Below are 17,178 nucleotides of genomic sequence, written 5' to 3' on the forward strand. Positions count from 1 at the left end.
TAGCTGTATCCCCTGTGACATTTTAGAGCAGGCATCCCCAACCTGTGGCCCTCCAGATGTTTTGGCCTACGACTCCCATGATCCCTAGCTAACAGGACCAGTGGTTAGGGATGGTGGGAATTGTGGTCCAAAACATCCGGAGGGCTGAAGGTTGGGGGTTCCTGTTTTAGAACAACATAGCTAATATTGTTCTAATAACGCTAAAAAGGTCAGTGTCAATCCAGCCCTGGAGAAAGGACACACGTTGGCCTCTGGCCCGCTCCCAAGAGCCATTGCCTCAGCAAAGCAGTTCAAGATAAGGGCATTTATGGTATGAATTCTGCTTCTGTCTTGAGAGTTAGTACAGTGAATGAACTGTCTATCAATTTGTGTTACTGCTATGGCTTGAAATAAAAAAAAAACTCTGGCCAATTAAAACATAAGGAGAAGGCAAAAAAAAGGAAAAAAGTTAGGCACCTTCCAGAGTAGTCCTTCATATCGTTTCGGAGGTTTGTTGCTCACCTACAAAAGAATTGAGAAATTAAACACAAGTCGACCCATGTTAATGGTACTGATTAAACGCACAATCTGCTGTACCCACCTTCCCAATGCCCCCTCCAAGTATGTGTTTCATTTCTGCACCTTGGGCTAAAGCAAGGGGTGTCTGACCTGTTCAAAAGAGCAGACGGATTTACTTCATCATAGCTGGATCAGAATCAATACAGTATACCTTATGTTTCACAGCTGAGAGGGAAAGCAAAGGATGCTCTCTTGGTTTGAGGCTTTGTTCAACAGGCATTTTACTCAAGGTATCGCAAAGGATTGATTCAAAAATTATTCCACTGAACATAGCCATGCTCAATTTTTTTAATGTGAGAATGACATTAGCAACGGAAGTCCTTTCAAGAATGCATCAGACGGTACTGGTTAAGCATATGGGCTTTGTAAAAGCTAAAATAGGATTATTGGGTATTTATTTTCATCGGCATCTGGCACTTATTTACTGGCAACACAAACCCGGATTAAAATTCTCTAATACAAAGCCAATTGACAGTGCTAAAATACATTACTCTAGACCCAGTTAGATGAAAATAATGTTTTATTTTTAGTTAACACATTCACTTTGCTTTTCGTGTGAAAGGGGAAATCTGGAGCTAATAAAATGAAACTTTTACATACCATTTTTGTTCTTTATTTTGGAGTCTGCTCCAGATTTTAGGAGCTTCAAAGCACAGTGCTTATGGCCACGGTATGCTGCACAATGTAATGGTGTATTTCCCACCTGATCAGTGCAGTTGATGTCAGGAGAATTTGACCTGTTTAACTAGAGATAATTATATAAAAAAATATTTAATCATACTTGTAATTTTTTGCAGTTACGTTTTCTAACACACCACAGACAGCCGAGCAGAATTATAGACAGAAAGCAGAACCAGAGCTCCTGGCCATTCCACTGCCTGAGATCTATTTCCACCATGCCTACTATCTATTTTGATTTTAAACCCTGTATCTAGCATTACTTGTATAGTATGGCTTAAAAATATCAAGAGAATGGAAACACAGTATGTACCAGTGCTGTGAGTTTTTCAGTTTCTCCTTCTCGTGCAGCTCCCAGGAGGAGTTCTTCAAGTTTTCTTTCTTCAGTCCTTTCTACAGCTAAGTACAAATAATTAATTAAAACAATATCCTCCCATAGGAAAGTTTCTTTCATTGCTAGATTCCCAATGAAAAAGCAATTAACATTTGTGGGTCCTTCCCTCCTGAGTAGTAGGTCACAGATTTATATTCCCTAAACTTCAAGCCTGTTAATTTCCAGAACAATATAGGCCAAGACCAGCTCAGCAGTAGAGCTGATGTTTTGCATAAGGTAAAGGGACCCCTGACCATTAGGTCCAGTCGTGGCCGACTTCTGGCGAACCAGAGCAGCGCACGGAAACGCCGTTTACCTTCCCGCCGGAGCGGTACCTATTTATCTACTTGCACTTTGACGTGCTTTCGAACTGCTAGGTTGGCAGGAGCTGGGACCAAACAACGGGAGCTCACCTCTTCACAGGGATTCGAACCACCGACCTTCTGATCGGCAAGTCCTAGGCTCTGTGGTTTAACCCACAGCGCCACCCGCATCCCTATGTTTTGCATACATAAAGCCAAAAGTCCAGTCCCCAGCATTTTCCAGTTAAAAGGTCCTGGTAAGCAGGTTTTGGAGAGTCTCATGCAGGGAACACAATGCATCTCTGATCATCTGGATAGGCAGCTTTAACCAAACCTGCTTTCATACCCAGATCATATCCACAGGAACAGGTTTGTACACACTCAGTTCATGCAAATGATGTCCACCCCCACGGCATGCAGTCATAAGAGTGCAGCTATTTGGCAATAGTGCTATTAGCATTCATCTCTGCTTACAGAGGAATTCAATGGCAAATGCTAACCAACAAGGTTTATTTCTTTGAAATTAAGGGCAAACTGAAATTCTAGAAGACCAAGCAATGCAAAACTGAGCAACTCCTGCACTCAGTAGCCTGCTAAGTAAGGGTTAACTCTAGATACAATATTGGATAGCGAAAGTCAATTTTATCATAATATAATCTTTATTATGTCTCTTCACAAAATATAGACTTTTTCTGAATCATATCTAAGCAGGTTTGCTATCTACATAAGTACGGTAGTACAATTTCTAATCATTCCAAGGCTTATGTGTGTGTATTAAAGATTAGAGAGTCTTAAAACAACTACAGGGGCTTTGACTATGTAGCCCCTCCACCAAAAAGGAAAACCGAAAAGAAATACAGAACAAAGCTTGACAGAATTTTAGTGGAGCTTTCCCCAGTCAGCCATCCCAAAGCACTTCTATCCCAAATTACGTCATAATGCTAAATGCCACAAACTAATGAGAGTGTGTCCTAAAACAAAATACTGGTGGATTTTATACTTTTAACAGCAGCTTTCCCTAGTAACACACTCTTTTTACATAAGACCCTTTGCTCACCTCTTCTATGCCCAAACAGTTCTTTCCTTCCCTTTTCCTGCTTCTGCCATACTACAACTCCCAGCAAGCAGTGCTTCTAGCCCTGTGAAGTAGAGACAGTACTATATCTAATATCATCTGTGCTGGGAATGCATCCTTTTAAAAAGGGAATGAGTTGTTAGAACCACTACAGAATTTGGCAGCAATAGCAGAATATATGGATAAGGCAAGCGACTCATTGAGCCCAGGTAAGGGCAGCCCTGGGAGATCAGACAAAGGTCCCACCTAGTGCAGTGCCCTGTTTCCATTAGCTGCTAGCCAAGTCGTTCCAGAAACTGTGCAACTAGAAGGTGAAGGCATCTTACCTTCCCTGTTGCTTGTCTCCTGGTACTTGTAAATCAGAGTAACATGAAGGTTCAGCTTGACTGTCATTGTAAATAGCCACTGATAGACCTCTTCTTCTCCATAAATTTGTTCAAGTAGAGAGGTCATTATCATCATATATTGTGACAGGAAACTCCGTAAGTCTGAACTATGTGCCAATCTTTCACTCTCACACAGCATGTTGTCTCCCTCTCTTTCTCAAACCTGTGAAAGTTTTATCCTTTTCTAAGCACGAGTGTCTCTAGTTCTCACAAACTATTCTAGTGTAGGCAAGTTGTAACCTAGCTTTCTTCCCTGACTGTAGAAAAGTAGCCTATCAGAAGCAATTGATCACGTGGGAACTTTAGGTAGAACTGACATTTACATTGGCAAATACTAAACCCTCCACTTAAGTTTCAACAGGTTATAGCTGACAAATCTACGTGGGAAAGGTGCATTGCATGATACTGCAGGCACCTTATTAAAATGCTATTCAAGCTTTTGAAGTCAATGTTAGAAGTGACTCAAGTACACATTTCTCCTATCCTAGGACAGAAGAAGGAAACGTGCAATTGATGCCAGTATTAAAAAGAATGCTGACTCTGGGCTGCATCCAACATTAGTCCTACTCAGAGCAGGACCATGAAAATAAACTTGCCTAGCTTAGGTCTATTAATTTCAGTGGGTTCATACCTAGTAGAACTTAGTGGATACAACTCCTTATTTCTAATGTCCTCAGACAATTCAAATAAAAGTTTTAACCCATGTTAGATTGTCTGCTGTGTGTCTCAGGGAATAGTGCCCCCTAAATTAACATTGGTCTCTGCCACAAACCTTAGGATATACACCATAAGTTGGAAAGTGTTTTGAGGTCTTCTAATTTGAAGGAACTCCTTGTATCACCTCAGACAAATATGGCATATGAAACAATGCACAAGGGGTCTTTTATGTAAAAAGAGTATCCAATTCAAGGAAGCCACCCTAAACATAATCGGCAACATGTGGCTTAGAACATTCTTTACAAAAAAATAGAACTGGTTTCATAGGACACACAAATCATATATCTTATGAGATTTTTTTAAAAAAAAGTAATTTGGGATAAAGGACATTGTACTTGGTAAGCCCCACTAAAATCAGATTTGATTGTGTTTGTGTGTGTATATACTTTTCTGCAGTAAATGGCACTTTACTGCCTTAAAAAACAACTGTGAAAGACTCAACATTTATTGAATACACCCATACAACAGTCCACCTATTGAAATGGTCAAAGATTGTATCACTTATGGAGGAAAGAAAACCCATCAAAGGCTCAATAACGTATTACCGTCGCAACTAAATTAGAAGTTCACACATGCAAAAAAGCTTAAGTTATGTGGGTTATGATACACAAGGCCATTGTCTCCTTTTACATCAGGCTCTTGGGAAAACCACAGATTTCCAGTGTGCTAATTGTGAACACTAACAGGGATGCTGCTAGGTACTTAATAGCTTCAAGGCACAGGTCCTTGGCAAAATTTGCATATCTATGTGTCAATGCAATGTCAGTGCAGAGGTTTATCATGTGAACCAGCAACTACCAAGCAGTTTTCTTCACATCATCAACACATTTCTAGTGTTGTAAAAGCTTTGCAGCAGGGTCTAATCGTGCCATACAGGATGTGTTCAATGCAGACACAGTTTCAAGCAGCCACGACAGTGTTTATCATTAGGGAAAAGAAGTGCCCTGTCACCTTGGCAAAATAGTCTCTAAGAAGGATGAAGACATCACCACTGAATGATGCAGCAGCAAAGCATCTTTACCAGAATGCCAATTCTCTAAAGTTCATATATCTTACAGAATGGATACCTTCCAGCATCTCTCTTATTTCTTTATCATGTGTAACATCTTTTGCAGTTTGCCCATTCCCGTTAACAATGGAAGTATCGGCTTCGTATTCCAAAAGCAGCATAACTACCTCCTGAAAGACAAAGTTTTGTTGCATTATCTACAGAGACCTCTCCCTCCTTTTAGCCAGTTTACTTTTGCTTTGTACTTTTGGTCTTGGGAATTGAATGCCACATATTTAAACAGAACAAACATTTCTAACGGGGAAATTACAAGGTGTCTGTGACAGGGAGAACAGTCACAAGGGACAAGGGTATGCCTCTGAGAAGAGGCTGAAGTTGTTAATTTTACCTTCCGCCCGGTGAAGGCTGCACGATGCAGTGGGGTATCTCCCATGTCATTTAATACATTTACTTCAGCACCAGCCTATAAAGAAAGATTGTTTAGTAGTGCTTGGCATCCAAGAAAATTGGTTTCTGACCATTCACACAAACTCTATTCTTGCTTTCAATGGTGCATACTTCCACATAAAATCTGTTTTACTTGGGACAGTGACAGGCTGTATTAGAATGACTGTACTCCAAAATTTCTAACAGAAAGTTTAGCCAGTGTAGTAAAGACTTTCTCCATGCCAAACTCATTTTAATTTAAAATTTTCCAAAAGGTGGTTTGGCCAGCCTGCCTTACCCATGTCCACTTGCTATGCTCTGTGCTCAAGTGCAAGCTATATTGGTCTTGATCTGAGCTCTAAGCTCTCTGTGTTTGGGAAGGTAGCAATTCTTGTGTGCCAGTCTACTTCATCGCCACCTTTAATCCAGTTTGTTCAAATTGGATTCAGCTCATTTTCTTTCTCAAAAGGGTTACAAAGAGGTCAGATCAAGCTACACATGCAGCAGAACTAAATGGATTATGTGGTTTAACAATTACATAGACATACAGAATTCAAAATTAGAGCCAGGAGGCCTAGATTTCATTCCGAACTCCTGCTGGTGACCTAAAGGCCTATGGGCTAACAGATTCAACTTGGTTTCTTATCTTTCAGACTCAGAAACCACCAATGCCATTTATTTTAAGTACTAGGATTAATGCTGAAAACCTTTAGCTGAAGGAGCACTCTTACTTGCATCAAGAGTCCTTTATACCTTCACAGATAAGTGACACAGCTTGAACATTTTAATCAGTTTGAAGCATGATCCCTTCTAGTCCACTGTAGTTGCTAAGAGTATCAACATGTTCTGCTTCATGTCTGTGTGCATGTATGCATATACATATGCACGCACACACACTTAAAGTAGCTCAATTATACTATTTGAAGAATATGTCAAGGGTTCCTGATTAGTGCACATAGTGGACATGGCCATCCTGCAAGGGGATGTTGGGTGTGATGAAGTGTTGAAGCTGGAAGGTTTGATAAAGATTCTGCCCAATTCATACCCACTATGTACCGCAGGAAACACCTGCAGAGTGTAATGGGTACATAATAAACTTCTGCATAAGGTTTCAGCATCTAACTATTTAAACCTTTTGACCTACAAGTTAAACATTTCAGTGTTAACTGCTAATTGCTTTGGAGGAGAAATGCTGATTTCTGTTGCACAGAAAATATTAATTCATTAGAAGATTACAAGTTTATACCTTCAGCAAATCCTTGACAACACTGGTGTGCCCAAAGTAACATGCAAGATGAAGAGGTGTCCATCCCAAGTTAGATTTGCTTCTGCCTAAAGATACAATACAAAACACGACAAATCTAAACTACAGTATCCCTTCATGCAAGCAAAGTTATATCATCCAAGAAAACTGAAAAAGATCCTACATGATTCTGCACTGCACCAATTTAAGATGCTCTCACATGTGTTTGATAGAAATTGAATTTGTATCATCCTCAGTGAGAAGTAAAAGCATTGTAGCAGTTAGACTTGAGTTTCAGACAAGGACCAGGAAAACACGGGCTCCCCACTCAGCTGGGAAACCTTTGGCCATTCGCTATCTTTCAGCTTAACCTTAATCTCAAGAGGATTGCTGCTATGATAACGAACATATAGCACTCTTTGGAGGAAAGGTGACATTAAAAAGGAAGGCCGAGTTGCCATGAGTTTTGCTAATGGCTTTAGCTTAGCTTTTGTCTGAGGGAGTAGATCATAATCCATCAAGGCATTTATTCAAAACATAGTTGGCACTTTTACAAAGCAGTGGTGCCAGATGACACAAGGCCTTTCTGCTACCTTCTCAAAAATGTATCTTTTCCCGCAATGGATCCAAGAAGTTACACACCGTATTTTGATATGACATCTGGCCTGAAATATTCCAGTATATTTTACATTCTCCCAAGGACTACCAGAAGACCAATATTCTGCAGTAATGTATACATTTTGTTCCAATGAAGCCATGGTGTCAACACTTATAAATGTCCCAGGTGTTACTCAAAAGGCTGCCTATACTAACCTTTGCAGTTGATGTTAAAGATGGCCTCTCCTTTGTCCATAGTTCCCAGCAGCTGCCTGATGTCTTCACTGTGTCCATTTCTAGCATTGTGGAGAAGCTGCTGTTCTGCCTCAGTGTTCATCTCTACTAAAATACAGATAATTATTTTATTTATTTGTATAATTGATATCCCACCCCCTTTTCACTAATCAAAGGAGTACTCAGTGACAACATTCACACAAAAAATAACAATTAGCAATTAAAAATACATTAGAACCCAGCACACAGAAACAGCATGAACATAAGGAAAGCACTGCTGAAATCGGAACAGAGGCCTATCATGGCAGTCCAACACCTTGATCCCACAGAGGCTAATTTGAGCGCAATAGCACTCTCCCCTCTTGTGCTTCCCAGCAACCAAAAAGCACACCATCTCCAGTACTAGAGGTAGCACATAGTCTCATCTTCTATTTCATAATTCCCTTTTTATAGCCAACCAAGTTCATTACCACAAGATGTATTAATGCATGTCAATTCCACAGTTCAATTACGGTGCATATTTTAAACAGATTCTGCTATGTTAATTAACAAATAGAATTGCCTTTGCTTAATTAAGAACATTAGAATGACCTGCTGGATCAGGCTAGAAGCACATCCAATCCAGTATCCTGTTCTCACAGTGGCTGACTAGATGCCTATGGAAAGCCCATAAGCAAGACCAGATCACAACAACATTCCCCTGACTTGCGATTCCCAGAAACTGGTATTCAGAGCCATACTGCCTCTGAGAGTAGAAGCAGAACATTGTCATCATCGCTAGCAGCTGATTAAAGCCTTATTTTCTATTCATTTGTCTAATATTCTTTTAAAGCCATCCAAGTTGGTGGCCATCACTAACAACAACAACAACAACATAATTGTATACCACCCATCATCTGAAGATTCCAGGGCAGTTCACACCTGCTTTACCATTAATAGTTATAACAATCCCAATGCAGCCTAGATTGCTGTTCCTAAATGGCTAAGAGCAGCATGGGGACAGTGAATTGGGCTGCATTGAGGTCATGGGTGGGAGGACGGCAAAGCATCCCCTCCTCAGTGATCCTGATGTAGCCAAAATCAATTGGCTGATCAGCTGGAAGGGGTTGCATGAAGACCATATGTCTGAGTGCAGTATCAACCAAAAGCAATGAATCTGCACTTGTTTAGAAATATTTTTAATAGGGTACACTAGCTCAGGTATTTAAAAAGTCCTGTATGGATACATATGCAAGCAGCTCCATGTGCAGCCCATATTTTGACCATATGTGTACAGTTTTGTGCTCTCCAGAAGCTATTCTAGTACCCCTCAAATTTCAGAAATGGGTTTAGGGTCAGAGGAGCTTTCAGATGATCTGGAGGGCATGTAGGTGGTCTATGCACAATCCCTGTATATCAATAACTGTCTGACTAGCCATTACAAAGAATGTTGCTGGTGGCACAACCCCACATTTTGGACAATCAAAGTTGCAATATATAAACTTAACTGAATCTCTGCAAAATAGTCAGGACTTTGTAAGATTGGGGTATATCTCATCATCTAGGTTCATTTCAAGGGTCTATTTGTGACCAGTGTAAGTTGGTCAGAAATGTTTCCAGTGCCCTTAAAAGTGTCATCTGGATTCTGCCGCTTCCAACATATACATGGCATAGTTAAGATCCTTGCTGCAGATCTAACAGACAAGTTTGCACCTGCCTTCTCTTCATTCCATGACTCAGCATTACCTAGATGATTACCATTTAAGTTAAGCAGGTTTGTTTGGGCATTAATCAAAATTCTCAGTTGTAGTAGAATGCAACTTAAGGGTTTCAAACAGAAAACTTACGAATTTCACGTTTCTGTAGTGTCCTCAGGTGAACTAGACTGGCAATGTATTTATTTGCAAGAATTCCATTGGTTCAACAGAATGGTCCAAATACTCAGAAGTGTATTATTTAGGTTTATGGAGGCTTGCTAGTGCATGAAGAACTGGAAGTGCTGCTCTTGAAACATGCTTAAGTGTTCCAGGCTATTATATTATTACTCTGCAACCCTCCCCACCTCCTCACACTCAAGGACTCACAAGGTAACAGCATATCTTCTAGAAACAGGCAGTTTAGTAACCTTTTCTACTCTGTAGAAGCCTCTCATTTAAGCAAAGCAGTATGCAGAAGATATTGTTCACAGTTGAGCAAATGTTGCACATCAGGATCTGTGATGAAGATATATTAAGGGGATGTTGTAGGAGAATTAGGAACATAGGTAGTTGCCTTATATCTAGATCCTTCTAGACAATAGTGAGCTAGTGGCTCACCAAGATTTCAGACAGGAGTATCCCAGCCCTACGTGAAGAAGTCAAAGAGTCAGCTTCAGAATTTTGCATAGAAATCGTGTACTCTGTCCACTGAGCTACAGTCCTTCCATGTTTGGTCCATTCTTCCCACCCCACCTCTCTTGCTTAACTGCAACCTCACTAATCAATTGCAGCATTATAATGAGTTTTAAAGATTTCCAGTATTCCACCACTCTAATCACTTGCAACCATGGGTGTAACCAGAGGGGCAAGCTGTAAATAAAAATACTTAACTAACTGACCAATCACATCACAGATAGCTCAGTTCTGCCCCCCCCCCCCAACATAAATCCTGGCTTCACCCATGCTGAAAACTATCATAGAACAGGGTACATAGTGACTCCAATTTTGCCTTCTTATGCAATTCCTTATGAAGGAAGGTTTGGGCAATCATTGTGACTTCTGGCAGGTGATTAAAAGGTAAAGGTAAAGGTACCCCTGCCCGAACGGGCCAGGGAGCCAGCGCTGTCCGCAGACACTTCCAGGTCACGTGGCCAGCGTGACAAGCTGCATCTGGTGAGCCAGCGCAGCACACGGAATGCCGTTTACCTTCCCGCTGGTAAGCGGTCCCTATTTATCTACTTGCACCCGGGGGTGCTTTCAAACTGCTAGGTTGGCAGGTGCTGGGACCGAACGACGGGAGCTCACCCCGCCGCGGGGATTCGAACCGCCAACCATGCGATTGGCAAGTCCTAGGCGCTGAGGTTTTACCCACAGCGCCACTCGCTCCCCAGGGCAGGTGATTAGTTGCCAGTTATTCAGTCTTTGACTCATACAGCAAAAGCAGATCAGCCCATGGGAGTATAGCAGCAAATCAAAGGGTACTTGGACCACCAGGATTGTACCTATAAACACTAGGGCAGCCTTTCTCAACCCTGGTTTCCCAGATGATGTTGGACTACCACTTCTATCATCCATAGCAAGCAGGGGCAACAGTCAGGGATGATGGGAGTGGTAGTCCAACAACATATGGGAACCCAAGATTGACAAGGGGAAGGGAACCACTAAAGCAGGGGTAGCCAACTTGGTGCTCTCTACAGACCGTTGGACTAGAACTCCCCTCAGCCCCTGCCCGCATGGGCAGTACAGTGGTACCTCGGGTTATGAACTTAATTTGTTCCGGAGGTCCGTTCTTAACCTGAAACCGTTCTTAACTTGGGGTACCACTTTAGCTAATGGGGCCTCCCGCTGCTGCCGCACAATTTCTGTTCTCATCCTGAGGTAAAGTTCTTAACCTGAGGTACTACTTCTGTAACCCGAAGTGTTTGTAACCCGAGCTACCACTGTAGCTAGGAATTATGGAAGCTGCAGTCTAATAACATTTGCAGGGCACCATGTTGGCTACCCTTGCAATAAAGTATGCAAATTATATAATACAATGGACCTAGGTATCATTTGGTAAGCTCTTTGGGAGACATGTCAATGTTTGAATGTGTTTGCATTGTGATCTTTCAGATCAGTGAGAGAGCTCCTATACATTGTTCTAGTAGATGGCATTGACTACTTTATCTTTAAATCTTGATAGTTCAGGGTTTCTGCATAATCAAGATCATGCTGGTGCTGCAGTCACCACACTCCTAGAAAAAGGTTCAAAGTTTTGTTTTTAATCAAGTGATAAAAATATCCCATTGCATGTCAATCCTTGTATCCTCAAGGACTGAAAAAAGGAAATAGTATGAGGTTTAGTCTGGGTTTCTTTATTTTAGAAAAAGACACATTGCCACTGTCATGCTATCCTTTCCTTTTCAACTAGAACTAATGCTTTGATTTTAGCATGCTTGTTTTAGCTGAGACACTGACTTTTACTAATATCATGTGGCCGGATCTAAGTATCATGGGAGGGGGGCTGCATGTGACTCACTTGTAAGCTACACATTATTCCCCATTGGTTTAGCAAGCAATGAAGCTGGCTTTGCTGCTGCAGATTTCTTCCCATTTGTTCATCAATTAAGTGTTTAATGTTATATATATATATGTGTGTGTGTGTGTGTGTGTGTGTATATTAGACTATATGGTTTTATTAGCTCTGTCTGCCTTAAAAAATTTAATCTGCTGCTGTTACTATTTGGTTTATTTACTACTACATTTAAATACCATCCTTCCTGCAACAGTGTACACGGTTCTCCTTAATGTATGAAAATGTGGAAGAGTAGAATACTGTATGTATGTATTACTACTACTACTACTCCTACTCCTACTACTAATGACAATGCTAAAGTGGAAACACACCAGACTGAACATGATTTATTTAATTTCCCCTCTATGCAGTTTTTGGTGCGTGATCTTGAATTAAATGATGCCTTTTTTATCACACTCCCAAATTTTATGTGCCTCCATACTCCCAATTCAGCACTATAATAAATGGTTGAGATAATGGAAAGCATGCTGTGGAAATACAGGCATGTTTTCTCATTGACCCAACTCTTTGTGCTGCCTGCAAGAAGGATATTAACTATGCAACTTGCACAGTTCAAACAGTCGTCTATGCCAATTGCTGTTTTATCTGTATGGACCAGATGGAAACAACACTAACTGAAGAACTGTGCAAGCTTAGACTACAGGAATTAGTGAAACAGTATCAGACCCTTAAACTGGAAAACTTCAAATGCATCCCCAAAATAAGCCCTGGTGAATTTAATGTGACTCGATTGTACCAAGTCTAATATGCCAATTGTCATTTTTCTGCTGTAAGCTCACAGCTCTCCATTTGGTACGGTATTTGCATTTGCTGGATACAAATAAGAGTGACTGAAAGAACAGTGTAGCATTATTGCCTGAAAAGTAGGAGAAGAGTGACTAGAGGCTGCTGCTTTCCCCCCACCTCTGTAAAAAGGAGCAGAAACACTGGCAAACACAGAACTGTCAAGAGCTCTAACTGTTGGATATGTTGAAAGAGTGCTGCTGGATCTGCATAATGTCAGTATGGGATGTTTCGTCATCTTTCCTGCTCCATGCAATGTTGCACAGTCTCCATAAGGATCAAGGAACAGAATGCACTCTGTACAATGGCCTCACTCCTCAGTGATGGGCACGATAACACAAAACGCTGATCTTGCTAATAACAGTGCCCTGAAATCCGTGTTGCATCATTTATTTATTGCACCCACTGAATAAGAGGTGGTTTTAGAGCAGCACGACTGGTGTGGTTGCACTGGGTTACTCACTGCAGGGGGTGCCAAAACTATGCTATACAACAGAGCACGGGGGGCGGGGTTTGCCAAATTTTAGTGTTGCACAGTGCACCGCTGAGATTTGAAAGCCTAAAGTCTGCCACTGGCTGAATTCTTAAGGCCAGATAAGTTAGACTTTGTTATAGTGAGTTGTACTAATTTTTCATCTGCATTTTAAGTTTTCTAAAATTCTATGTCCATTCCCATTTTGGGAAACAGCATACCTAAGGAAATTAAGATTTACAGATAGTGAAAGGTTGTGAATGCAGTTTCTGTAAGGTAAATAAGATGGGTTTTGTGGTGCAAACAATAAAGTTTGCATTTCTGTTAAAGTAATGGAAAATCGATCAATTCTTGTAATGAATAGCAATAAAATCCTCTCCAGAACTGAGGACATCATTTGCATTTCTGTTAAAGTAATGGAAAATCGATCAATTCTTGTAATGAATAGCAATAAAATCCTCTCCAGAACTGAGGACATCATTCTCATAACTATATGACAACTAACATAGATATAAGGTAGGGATATTTAATTAATATGGGTATTTAATTCTGGCTATGTCAAGAGAGTAAACCTGCATGTTATTGGTCTTATTTAAACTATGACTTAAAAGATCAAAACTTTAGCTTGTTGTACACATCTACACTCAGTAGCACAAATGTTCTGTGTAGGTTATTTTCAATATCCTAGGAATCACAACCTAACAAAAAAGTCAATGCATTGCAGGAAGCTAGAATGTGGTCCAAATTTAGAGTTTAGCTATTTTAGCAGAATCCTAAAGATTTGACTTGAATATTGTCAACTTTAAATGCTTTAACAGTTTCCTTGCAGTGACCAACTTTGTTTAGAAAGTCAATATGAAAGCAGTACGACGATGAGTAAGACCACAGCTATCAACTACATCACTGAATCTAACTGACTTGTAGAAAGGACCCTATTATCTGAAAACTGACAAACTATATGTACCCTTGCTACCCAAGAAATATTTTAATAAAACATTTAAAAACAAACTACATTATACTTGCTCCAGAGAAAATCAAAACAAGTTACAATGCCAATTTAGGTTAAAAAGAAGATAAGACACTGGTTAGAATACTCCATCTGTTTGAAAGTCTTCTCACTCCCTATCTTACATTTAACCATACACACAAAAACACAAGAGCCAAAAAGTCCTGTGCGGATGTCCGAAAATATGTGTGTTCAGTCACTGTATAAATGGGCTTCCATTTTAATTTTAAATAAAGGTAAAGGTAAAGGTACCCCTGCCCGTACGGGCCAGTCGTGTCCGACTCTAGGGTTGTGCGCCCATCTCACTTAAGAGGCCGGGGGCCAGCGCTGTCCGGAGACACTTCCGGGTCACATGGCCAGCGTGACGAAGCTGCTCTGGTGAGCCAGCACCAGAGCAGCACACAGAAACGCCGTTTACCTTCCCGCTATAAAGCGGTACCTATTTATCTACTTGCACTTAGGGGTGCTTTCGAACTGCTAGGTGGGCAAGAGCTGGGACCGAAAGACGGGAATACACATTGGTTAATTCTCATGTTCAACTGCACATCCATCATAATAGTTTCTGTGATGACTTTATGTTACAACTACAGTGGTACCTCGGGTTACATACGCTTCAGGTTACAGACTCCGCTAACCCAGAAATAGTACCTCGGGTTAAGAACTTTGCTTCAGGATGAGAACAGAAATTGTGCTCCGGCAGCGCAGCAGCAGCAGGAGGCCCCATTAGCTAAAGTGGTGCTTCAGGTTAAGAGCAGTTTCAGGTTAAGAACGGACCTTCGGAACGAATTAAGTACTTAACCCGAGGTACCACTGTACTTCCTTCCTTATGCTCAGAGGTTTGATTATTATAGTTATCATAGAATAATAAAATCACAGAATTGTGTAGTTGGAAGGAATCTATTTCAGCCCATGCAAAGCAGGACAAACTACCTTAAGGAGAGATATGAATAAAACTGCATATTCTAGGACTGAACATACACACAGAACCTTAATATACTAGTGTATGCATATCTATGATGTGTAACACGTGTACCAAAGGCACTTCATCGCACCATGAATGACCAACACCTTAGCAAAAAGCAGGAAACGAAATTCTGGTGGGTTTGCAACCTCGTGTCCCCCCACCCCCACCCCCGCAATGTCTGTTTCTCTGACAAAAAAACAAAAACAAAAACAACCAAGCCCAGCAAGTAAAGCTCCTCCTAACATGCGACAGGCTTCAGGTACTAAAATCCCTCATGCTATGCTGCCACTTTTTCAGCGGTCCAATCCAAAAAGAGATTAAGGGTTGCTGGCCCCTCTGAACTTTCGGGTTCGCAAGGCAGCGAACTTAGCCCGTAAAATTAAAACATCTTGTCACACGTGACGGGTTTTGGTAAGGGGGGGGGGACGAACCCGGCCCCGCCGCCGACAAGACGCGAGAAACTCTGATATAGCAGGACCCGCACTTCTGCGCAAAGCCTGCCCGGACCTCCTGCGTCCCGCGCTGCTATTATTGCACATCCTGAGAGCGCAGCCAAGGGAGCGGCCCCGCCGCTTGCACTTCGCAGGAGCGCGCTCGCCACTTGGAACCCCCGGTCCCCGCCACTCCGAAGCGCGCTGAAGCTGCCAGCCAAGGGGGTGGGTGCTGCTGGGGAGCGGGGTTCAGCAGGGCAGCACGCCCCGAGCGAGGCAGAAAGCGCACTCACAGGTCCTGGGAAGAAGAAGCAGGCGCGCGCGGAAAGGAGGCGAGGGGGAAAGGAGGAGAGGGGGGGTCTCTTTGGGCTTGCGCTTTCTACGCCTCCAACACCCCCCTCCCCTCGTGTGTGTGCGCACTCCCCTCTTTCTCTCACCGCTTCGGGCGGCGGCGCCAGGCCGGCAGCTGCGCAACCCTTTCCGACCAGCCGCGGTCCGCTCCGCGCGCCCCCTCCCCTCGGCTTCTCTTGTAGTTCCCACTCCCGCGCACGTGACCGCGTGGCCCTCCCGGCCGCGCTCCTCCTCCTCCTGCCAAGATAAGAGGCTCCCGGGAGGCAGCGGCGAGAGCGGAGAGGCAAAGCTCCACCCAGCGGCGGAGGCGCGCGAGGCACTCGGCCGGCGCTGAGACACTGGCGCCCCTTAGACGCCGCAGGTTTTGTTGCCCCACCGCCCCGAGGAAGTAAGGGAACCGCGGGTGCTCCTGCCACCTTGTGAACAGAGCAACACGTGTTTGCAACTAGGCTTTTGGACCTCCCAAGTCCCACCTGCCTCAGGCAGCGCGGCCGGTGGAGAGCATTTAGGGATGTTTTACCTGGCAACATCTGGGTCCCAAGTTCTTCATCCTCACCTTGAAGGGCTTGGGTTTAGGCAGGGAGGCAGGGGAGCAGCTGCTGGGGCCTGCCCCCCTAAATCAAGTAATTAAAATACTTTACTAAACGTAGAAATAATCAGAATATTTGAAACTGAAATACAGTACTCGCTGGGGTCACTTCAATGATGTTGTGGCACATCCTAGTGAAGATATTGACAGATTTTTCTGAGCACTTAAGGTCAAAAGAAAGTAATTTGAAACAACTGTTGTTGAGACATTTCAGCCAGAATCTGCAAGCCAGAGCCAGACAGAGAATGATGACAGGTGGGTGTCCTGCGCACAAGCACACACACCCCAACATAAATCCTGACTATGCCCATGGCAGGACTTGTTTCTGCAAGGATTTGAATAGCTGTACCAGAATGCACAACAGTAATTGCTTATTGTGTGCAATAGGACTTCTGGCAAATACCGGTAAGTGCCCAGAGGATTACAGCCTAACTGCATCTCCATAGCAGCCCAATACTATGCGGAGTTAGGTGTCCCTGAACCCAATGAGATAGAACTGGACTGCAAGACTCACTCTTAAATTGAGGTCTGTAGTAAAGAGTAAGTTGTGTAAGGAGTGCCTGCAGAATTACAGAGCTAAGCAAAAACTAAGTGTTTTGTGGCACCTTAAAGGCAAACAGGTTTTATTTTGGCATGAACAATTTGATCCATCAAATCACTTTCCACATGTATATTTACTGAAGAAAAACTCTTCCCACCTGACAAGCTTTTACAAGACCTGTCCCAAGCCTTA

At 42.4% G+C, this 17,178-nt stretch overlaps 1 protein-coding gene across 10 annotated transcripts in view; it reads right to left on the reverse strand.

Moving 5' to 3' along the window:
* The window catches only part of OSBPL1A (oxysterol binding protein like 1A), a 149,705-nt gene that overhangs the window by 53,889 nt on the left and 78,638 nt on the right, over positions 1-17,178 (reverse strand). For 5 of the 10 annotated variants that reach the window (XM_083622880.1, XM_083622886.1, XM_083622889.1 and 2 more), the window contains 8 exons: positions 7,581-7,706; positions 6,771-6,856; positions 5,487-5,561; positions 5,157-5,268; positions 1,550-1,635; positions 1,159-1,303; positions 581-648; positions 457-501 (listed from right to left, as the gene is read on the reverse strand). In XM_083622880.1, coding sequence (XP_083479006.1) covers positions 457-501; positions 581-648; positions 1,159-1,303; positions 1,550-1,635; positions 5,157-5,268; positions 5,487-5,561; positions 6,771-6,856; positions 7,581-7,706 — 743 coding nt within the window. Of the gene's footprint in view, positions 1-456; positions 502-580; positions 649-1,158; positions 1,304-1,549; positions 1,636-5,156; positions 5,269-5,486; positions 5,562-6,770; positions 6,857-7,580; positions 7,707-15,942; positions 16,153-17,178 lie in introns of those variants that run through there. The other 5 variants (XR_014550256.1, XM_083622887.1, XM_083622883.1 and 2 more) reach the window with 2 other exon arrangements.

The sequence above is a fragment of the Podarcis filfolensis genome, assembly GCF_964270895.1.
Source record: "Podarcis filfolensis genome assembly, chromosome: 7".
Taxonomy (NCBI): Eukaryota; Metazoa; Chordata; class Lepidosauria; order Squamata; family Lacertidae; genus Podarcis; species Podarcis filfolensis.